The sequence below is a fragment of the Vombatus ursinus genome, unplaced genomic scaffold (genome assembly GCF_900497805.2).
Source record: "Vombatus ursinus unplaced genomic scaffold, bare-nosed wombat genome assembly UNPS02014838.1, whole genome shotgun sequence".
Lineage (NCBI taxonomy): Eukaryota > Metazoa > Chordata > Mammalia > Diprotodontia > Vombatidae > Vombatus > Vombatus ursinus.
In genome coordinates, this window is record NW_020954616.1 from 464,081 (window position 1) to 473,671 (window position 9,591).

At 39.9% G+C, this 9,591-nt stretch overlaps 1 protein-coding gene across 6 annotated transcripts in view; it reads left to right on the forward strand.

Moving 5' to 3' along the window:
• LOC114026372 (SLAM family member 9-like) overlaps positions 1-9,591 on the forward strand; it is a 44,395-nt gene that overhangs the window by 13,197 nt on the left and 21,607 nt on the right. For all 6 annotated transcript variants that reach the window (XM_027840056.1, XM_027840058.1, XM_027840060.1 and 3 more), the window contains 2 exons: positions 6,339-6,680; positions 8,963-9,238. In XM_027840056.1, the coding sequence (XP_027695857.1) occupies positions 6,339-6,680; positions 8,963-9,238 (618 nt within the window). The remainder of the gene's footprint in view (positions 1-6,338; positions 6,681-8,962; positions 9,239-9,591) is intronic.

The following is a 9,591-nucleotide window of genomic DNA, read 5'->3' on the forward strand; positions in this document are numbered from 1 at the left end:
ACTTTGCCTGTGACTGTTTTGACTTTTTTGTTGTCTTCTGCTCTCTAAAGATCTTTAAGCAAAGGCTGAAAGACAACTTGTCAGGTATACTGTGGGAGAACTCTGTTCAGGTTGGGACTGGATTATGTGGCTCCTGAGTTCTCTGCCAACCTTGAGATTCAGGGATTCTGGTATGTCCCATCAGCTCTCCAAAGACAATTGTTTGACTCTGACAGGCTTCAACCTTCAGAAGCTCAGCTTGTCAACTGACTTTTAAATGTGTGTGGTTTCATGACTTTAAACTGACAACTTGAGGTTTTCCCCTCACCCAACTCTGGCTGAGCCAATCTAGTCGATCAGGGGCTTCCTTCTTGCCATTTTAATTCATTTGATTCTGTGTTTTGTTTTTGTTTTTTAAACAAGAGGAGCCCATCAGAGGGATCAGGAAGGGAAACAACTTAAGAGGAAATTCCAAACAGATATGCTGGGAGTTAGGGTGGTTTTTACTTGGCTAATTAGGTGCTTAGAATATTGCTATACCTGATTCTGCCCATTTGAATGGGGTCCCTCCCTCCTCCAACTTTCTTAGAGTATTTTTTCTGAATCTTTCCTCTACATGGTATCATGTTTATCTGTTTATACATGTACTCCCCCGTTAGACTGTAAGTTCTTTGAGCTAAGTGCTATCAATTTTCATCTCTGTATTCTTAGCACCCTGCACATAAAAGGTATTTAATAAATGTGTTGTATCAAATAAGAATAGAATAGAATAGGATAGGATAGAATAGTCATCTCTTAGGGTAATAGGCTACTGGTCAGCTCCAAAGCAGCACTGGTCTACCACAGTAGATGAGCTTTAACTTCCTTCAGCTCCTGTCTGTACCTGAGTCATATGTGGGGATGCAGTGATCCAAAAGGCACATGACTGGTCTACCATCTCTAGCTATGGGGAGTGGTGAGATTATGCCTAAAGATGATAGCCAAAGGTTCCAGGGAGACTGGAAACAGTGGTGTCTACCCTGCCCTACAGAGTTGCTGTGATGAGTACATAAAAATCATAACACAAATCTCTTCATTTCATCATTTTCTTGTCCTGGTCCCTTCCCAGTCCTTTGGACCTGCTCTTCATTTTTATTGGACCTTGCCATCTTTATTCTTTCAATCCATATCCTCTAGTTCTGGTTTATCTTACCTCCCTATACAGCCTGCAGCCCATGGTTGACTGTTTCAAAGACAATGTTACTGACACCTCCTCTGCCATTATGTTGTTTTGCCTGTGGATATTCAGCCCTGGACCATGAGCCACTATCTGCTTTCTTTGCTTCTGGTCCCAGAGCATTGCTAAAGAAAATCACAATGCTGAGCTAATTCTCACCATTATAGATTTATGCTGCATAGCTTCAGCTGAACCTTTACTGTTTCTACACAAACCTTTTACCTATTACCTCCATTTCCCACTCCCTACAATGCCATTTCCAAAACTTCACCTTTCTTTCTAAATACACTCCCATTCTCTCAGAAGATGCTATATGAGAATTGGTTGACAGAAATGAAGATATTTAACGTGTGGAAGATAAAACATGCTAGATGGATTTGGTCCTTATTTGAAGATTGTTATTTGGTAGAGGGATTAGAGTATTAGTCTAAGAGGCCAGATTTGGATGCAATGGGTAGGAGTTTCAAAGAGATCAATTTGAGCTGGATATAAGGAGACAACAGGTTCCCTCTTACTGGAAATCTTGAAGCAAAAGCTAGATGACTATTTCTTAGTATTGTGGGTTTCAGGAATTAACTTTCATAAACCGGAGAAGTGAAGTCTGTCCTGTCTGTATCTTACCATGTAGTAGTAAATGTATTCTAAATGTGACAAATCTGCCAGCATACCAGAGAAATGGCAACAACAACTTACACATAAAACCTACATATCTGGAACCTAATTTACTGAAAGATATTTGAAATCACCAATGACCAGGCCATGGATTGTGGGGCTAAGAACACAGTTGCTCGTTTCCTCAGAACTTCCTTGTGTGAAAAATATTCTTATCCCGTCTATAATGTTCCCAACTCCAGGATAGACCAAACTCTTGTGAAGTACAATATGTACACCCAGTTGATGGGAAGCTAGCAGATTAAAAAAATGCCTTCTTAGCTTTCATTTTATATGTAAAAATGCCTTCTTAACCTTCACTTTATAAATAAAAAGTTCTCTCTCTGACATGTTATTGAGTTTCACCACTTCGTGACTTTGCCTGGATGTTCTAGCACTTCATTTGGTGGAAGACACAAGATAGTGACCATTGAATACATTCCCAAACCTATACTTTGGGATCTTTGAGTGCTACTATTACATGAGGAGACAAAGATGAATCAAAAAAAATTAAAATACTAAAAGGAAGAGGGAAAGATCTGATTTGACCCATGACTATCCATGATACTTTACCTTACCATCAGTCAGTTTGTCCTTACTCAGTTGTCACCCTCCTAGACCAATCTGCTGTATTCGATGAGGTCAATCACATACTCCTCCTAAATGTTCTCTATTCTCTTGACTTCCTAGTTCTCCTCCTACCTCTCTATCCTACACCTTCTCCCTTGATAATCTCATCTACTCCCACATTTCATTATCACTTCTATGGTAAAATTTTCTTAGTCTACCTCTCTATCTGAACTCCCCTCAATTTCAAATTGCCTCCTGGACATGTCCACATGAGTATGTCACATTGGTACCTTAAGTTCAATAAGTTTGAAAATTAACCCATTATCTGTCCCTCTAAACTTGCTGCTTATCCTGAGTTCTTCATCTCTGTCAATGGCTATATTATTCTCCCAGTCACCTATGTTTGCAATCTCAAAATACCTCAGATTCCCCTCTGTCCTGGGAGATATACCAATCAATTGCTAATCCTTATTTATTCTATTATTGATTTTTCACACAGCTATCAAAATAATATTCCTAAGACTGGTCTGACTACATCATAGCCTTGACCAGAGATATTCACTGACTTCCTATTTCCTCTAGAATAAAATATAAATTTCTTAGCCAAGTATTCAAGGTCTTGCACATCTAGCTTCAACCTACCTGTCCAACCTTATTTCACATTACTTTACAATAATAAGCAATAATTTAATTTACATATATTTTTGTGAAATAATTTATAAATATATATTTACTATTTGACAAAATTTTTATTCCAGCCAAACTGAACTACTGAATCTTCCCTAAACATTCCTTTTCCAGCTTCTATGCACTTTCATAAAGTGTATCTGATGTCTAGAATGTACTCCTTCCTCATTTTGATCTCTTTAGCTTCCTTCAAAGATTAGCTCAGGTTCCATCAACTCTGTGAAACCTCCCTTGATTCTCTCAGTTACATGGCTTTCTTTTCCTCCAATTATACCTCATATGCTATCTTTCCTCTTTATTTTTGCTCACACTGTTCCCCATATCTGGAAGGCCCCTACTTGTCCTTCAAAGCCCAACTCAAATATCATCTCTTCTGTAAAGCCTTCTCCTATTCCCCTAGCTTGAGGGGACCATTCCTTCAGCTCCTCTTATAACCCTTTGTCCTCCTATTATGGACTTATATGCTATTTGTACTATATTTATCTGTGTTCATATGTTATCACCTTGATTATAAGCTCCTCAATGGCAAAGGCATTATCTTTTATGTTTGTATCTGTCTCAGTGCCTTATGTGTAGTAGAAAATGAATGAATTAAATCAGGATAGGAACTAAATTTTTTATTTCTATGACGTAGGGAACTACTAGACAAGGAAACTCCCTATACCAAAGCAGATAGACACCTTCTCTTCAATTTATGATTTTATAGAGTTGCCTAGAGCACTAAAAGGTTGAATGGCTTGCCCAGAGTAATCCAGCCAGTGTGTATCTGAAGAATGGCAAACTCAGTTCTTCGAAGCTCCAAGACTGGCTCTATATAGATTAAGCCATTCTGCTTCTCAGTGTGTGAATAAAAGAATAGATGGATGGATGGATGGATGGATGGATGGATGGATGACCTGAGATAATGGATAAGGAGGTTCTTTTCATCAAAAACACTGTGTAAATTGGAGCTTCTTGGTTATTAGCATCTTCTGTTCCTTTTTACCCTCTCCTCTCCTGAAATCCAGTTTTCCCCATATGAAAAAGACCCTTTTGTCTTGGAGAAGCTTTCTTGACTTGGGAGGGTTCATGTTGCTGGAGCAGGCAAGGAGGTAGGTTTCTACACTGGAAGTCTGGGGCACAGGACTAGAAGATACAGAAGACTCACAGTCCTCCTCATCTGCTTTTCTATGCCTACCAACCAGCCCCAAAAAGGCTGAGTTGAGAATAGGCCCCTCTTGGGAAATCCCTAGATGCCAAATAAAACTCTTCAAGAGGTATCCTCAAAGTGTATCCTCAAATGGTTGAGTCAGGCCTAGAGACCTTATCAGTGCAACATAGATTGCTGTAAAGTGTATCAGAAGACCTGTGATTTAATACTGATCCTGTTTCTTATTACTTGTGTTGTTTTGTTTTTTTTTACTACTTGCATGATCCTGAGTAAGTCACTTAACTCTGGTGTCCTTGCCTACTCCTCAGACAAAATGCTCTATCTCCTGACTCTAGGGATCTTCACTGGCTGACTCCCTACTCATCCCCACCTCCTGGCTTCCCTGGCTTCCTTCAAATTCTCAGCTAAAATTGTACCTTCTGGAAGCCAGTGTAAATTCCCCTTAATCTAGTGCCCTCTCTCTGCTGATTATCTCCATTGTGTCCTGTGTATAGTTTGCTTGTATGCAGTTGTTTTCGTGTTGCCTACCTCATTAGACTGTGAGCTCCTTGAGAGCAGAGACTCTCATTGTGCCTTTCTTTGCATACCCCAGTGCTAGTGCTTAACACCATTCCTGACACACAGCAGGTGCTTAATAGTTATTGGTTGACTTTCTAACCTGTCTTGATATCCATTTCTTCTTTTATAAAATGGGAGGGTTCACTCTCTAAGGACCCTTCCAATTTTTAATCTATGACCCTCTGATTAAATTATCTTGGTCTCTACCCAAATTCCTCTGGTAACAAGTCCCTCCAGCTTCTATCAGCCAGAGAATATGGGTAAGTAGATTAAAAGGATAGGAATAAAGGAAAAGCATCTAATTATTTGGAATTCCAGAATCCTGGGGAATGAATGAATGAAATAATGGCTATAGAACATTTTGTGAAAGAAAAACAAAACTTCCTCCAAACTATCCTCTGCAATCTTACCACTGCTTAGCCCTCAGGTTTCACCTCTGGCCTTTCCAAGACCCCATTAACAGCCAGTACAGAGTGCCTGTCTTAAGGTACTTCAATGAAAAAGCCCTACTAATGCTAAGAAAATACCGAGTGGTTAGAGGAATAGAGGAACATGGTGACTTTCCTCTTCTTTCCTCTTGCCCAGCACTAATCCTTTATTTTCCTTTAGGCCATTGCAAGATTCATCTTCTCCATGAAGCCTTCTGTGACTAACCACAGCGCACAATAAACTTCACTTTACTTTAAATTCCATCAATATTTATGTTTCTATCATATTATAACACACTGACTGAGATATTGCCTTAGAATTGTTTTCTATTTGTTTCATGTTTGTTATTCTTCCAGCCTCAGCTTGAGGTCTAAGGACTTTGCCTTCTGTACTCCCCACAGCCTGTAGCATAATGCTCAATAAATTGTTATTAAATTGAATTGAAGCAGAAGTTATCTCTGTTCCATGAGGCTGCTTCCAAGTGGGTAATGTGGTTCTTGCCCCAATAACACCTCATTCCTAAAGAATCAAAAAGGGGATGAACAATATGCAATAAGCCTGTGGTATCTAAGTAGCCTGGTATAAAGAATACTGAACTTGGCTGGGAAGATCTGGGTTCAAATCCTGCCTCAGACACTTAACTAGCTGTGTCATTCTGGGCAAGCCACTTACCTTCTCTCTGCTTCAGTTTTCTCATTGATAAAATTGGGATAATAATAACATCTACCTCCCTAGCTTAGGAGGACCAAATGATATACCATATGTAAAGTGCTTTGCAAACCTTAGAATATTACATAAATTCTAGTTATTCTTTTGAAAAATTAAATGACATGGTGGTTGTAGATCAAGATAGAAGAGGAAACTGACACAAAAACAAGTGAGCCAAGTAAGGACCTAGGCCAGGGACCTCTATTTATTTAAAGTTGAGGTGGGGGTTTCTACTATTGTTGGTATCAAAACAAAAACAAAACTCGGCACCCCAAACCTATTTCTGACCATCACTTCCATAAGCTAGAGTGTTTAGAGGGAAATGGAAAAGGGGATGGGAGAGGGGAAAGTAGACTACCATTGTAGTTTTTCTACTGTGTCTGTCTGCAGAAGAAGCCGGCTCCACAGACAACAAAGTCCCATTGATGGTGATAGGGACTGTGGGAAAGTCAGTCATTCTCCCCTTGAAGATCCCATCAGACAAGATTCGAACTATTGTCTGGCTTTCTAGCAACTCTCTTGCCACTGTCGATGTAAAAGAACAAAACCCCAAGATAATAATTACTGATTCCAAGTACTATAATCGACTGACAACCTCCAGAGAGTCAAACTACTCTTTGCAAATCAACAATTTGACAATAGAAGATGAATATTGCTACAAAGGGCAAATAACCATAGAGCGTCAAGGCCAATCTGAAACCTTAATTCAAGAGTACTTCCTACATGTTTATGGTAAGTCACAAGCTTAACTATGTATGAACTTTTTTTTTATCTAGATTTGTAATTTCAATGGTATCAAAAAATCCTTGTAAGGAAACTCTGTATTGGTGCTTGTTATATAATGTATGGTCTTAGAGAGTGGGCTAGAGGGCACTGAGAGGTTAAGTGTTTTGCCTGGGGTCAAAGAACCTGTATGTGTTAGAGCAGGAATCAACCCAGACTTCCCTGTGCATGAACTTTAAGACTAAAGAGAAGATTAGTCTCTTACTATTACTTTGAAATCCATGTGCTTCACTCTCCCTCACCTTCTTTGCATAGGTGGGGGACTATGGATATAGAGCATTGCATATACTCTCACATGATTAATGCATTGGTTAGTTTTGCTGAACTGTCTTTTTTTCTCTTTCTTTTTTTTATTTGTTATAATAGAGGGCTTTCTGGGGAGTGAGAAGGATGTATTTGGAAATGAAGGTGATATAAAACAAATATATCAATGTTTTAAAAGAAAAAAAGTAAGAATAAAGAGAAGGTTCAGCATGACTTCCAACCAGGGAAGTTAACTTAGTCTCTGTCCAAGGATAAAGAAAAGGAGGAACGATGAGTGCTGAGAAGACATACAATGGAGCACACCTAGGGGATAGGTGTGGTGGAATGGTCACCATGCACGTGAGGTATGGAAAATAGGTGGAGCTCTCCTATACAAGAGAGAATGGAAATGGGCAGTCATCTTTGAAGGATATCACTTTCATGCCTATACTCTGCTCCATCAGCAAGTATGACAGCCTAACTTCCTGGTCATAACCTTAAGGAAGGAGATGCTTTCCTGTGATTTCAGACTCAAAAATACAGCCCTTCTCCATGCTTGTAGTAAGTAGTTAGAACAGTAACACACATTTGAATTATTATCTTATATATAGCAGAAACTGTTTTACCACAGGATTTATTAGGAAATAAATTAAGTTCAGCTCAATAAATACAGACATTAGATTCAGAGGTCAGCTTTGCCTGGTTTAGGAGAAAATCATACAATTTCTGAGTCGGAAAGGACCACTCAGGACATCTAGTGTGATCTGAAGAAGCCTAAAACAGACTTATATAAACATCTAGGTCAGAGGTAGGGAACCTGTGGCCTTAAGGCCACATGTGGCCTTCTAAATCCTTAAGTGCGGCCTTTTGACTGAATCCAAATTTTACCTTGTTAAAAGTGAGTTAAAACCTGGACAAATTGAAGGAGAGTGGTGCATAGAAATAAGGCAGTTTGAAAGAAGGGCCATTTAAGGAAAGTAATGACATAAATGTAGCAATAGACAAAAAAATAACAATCTACACTACTGCTGTAATGTTAACAAAAGAGAACACTGAAGGGACAGGGTGGGGGAAAACTGTTTAATTGTAAAGACCAATACCTAGAGAACAAATATAAATCATGACTCCTTTCTCTCAGCCTGCAATGAGGGGACTATGAGAATGAAATATTGTAAAATTATTGGAGGTGATCACTTTATCAGTTACTTTTGTTTAACTGTTTTTCCACTAAGAGTTGAGTTTGGGGGAGGAATTTAGTTATGTAGCACTAACCAGTACAGCATATCTAAAAATGACGGAGATAAAAATAATAATAATATATGAGGTTTTGAGTTTGTGAGGTTTTTGCGGGGGGAGGGGGGTGGAATTAACTGACCTTAGCAGCTATCAAGCATAATTGGTCAAAATTGGTTACCAAATGGTCTGTTTCCTTGGTGGAGGGCAAAAGAAGCCTCTTCTTGGGGCATCCCAAGGTTTCTTTCTTCCCCACTCTCCCACTCCATTTTCTCCTCTTAATAGTTTCTGACTCTTCCCCAGCCCCACCCTTTCCAGCTGAGGTCACCTTCCGTGCTGCTAGCTCTAACCGTGGTTTGTGGTACCAACACAAATGCAAAATTTCCCAGTGATGACCCTCCCTAGTCTCCAAGCCTAGTCTCTATAGAAGTCTCCACTTTCACTTCAAACTATCCTAGCCTCAAACTTCCTCTTCATCCTCCTCCTGCGTTTTTTCCTCTAGTAACTCTAGTCATACCTCCAGGTCCCTCTGCCAATACAACTCCTTGGTAAGACATTGGTTTCAGCAAACTCTCAGGCCCCATGATCATGAATTCCTAAACCTACCTTACCATTTACAGTCATTCATAGAGCCTCTACAGATTGCAGCTTACACTGAAGGAATCAGTAAGAATACTGATGCAATGCAATGGAATTGTTTATTACAGGGAGCTAAGCTATTTTTCCTCAGTTTCATGTCTTTTCTCCCCATACAGAGGAACTGAGCAAACCCCAAGTCACGGTAAACTTTACAGGGTCTGAGAATGATACCTGTAATGTCATTCTGCTGTGCTTCCTGGAAAAGGAGGGGAAAAATGTGACCTACAACTGGATATCCCTGAAAGATGGAGAGGAAAACACTGCCTATGAGGGACCCAACCTCACAGTCTCCTGGAGACCTGGGGAAAGTGAGCCGAACTTTATCTGCACAGTCACAAATCCTGTCAGCAGTCAGAGGTCCCAGCCAATCCCTTCTGCAGGACTCTGTACAGGTAACCCTCCTTGTCTCTCCAGGAGTCTCAGGAGAAGCCCTGAACAGCACCAGGAAACAATTCCATCCTTCAAAAAAGTGCCTTGCATAGCAATATAAGATGTAGCTACAGAGATGATCTCGGGGATCATCCAGTTCAACCTCAAATCTCCCTCCTCTTTCTTTTTTTTCTCTCTCTGCTTCTCTGTCTCTGTCTCTATCTATCTATCTGTCTGTCTGTCTGTCTGTCTCTCTCTCTCACACACACACACACACACACACACACACANTCTCTCTGTCTCTGTCTCTATCTATCTATCTGTCTGTCTGTCTGTCTCTCTCTCTCTCTCACACACACACACACACACACACACA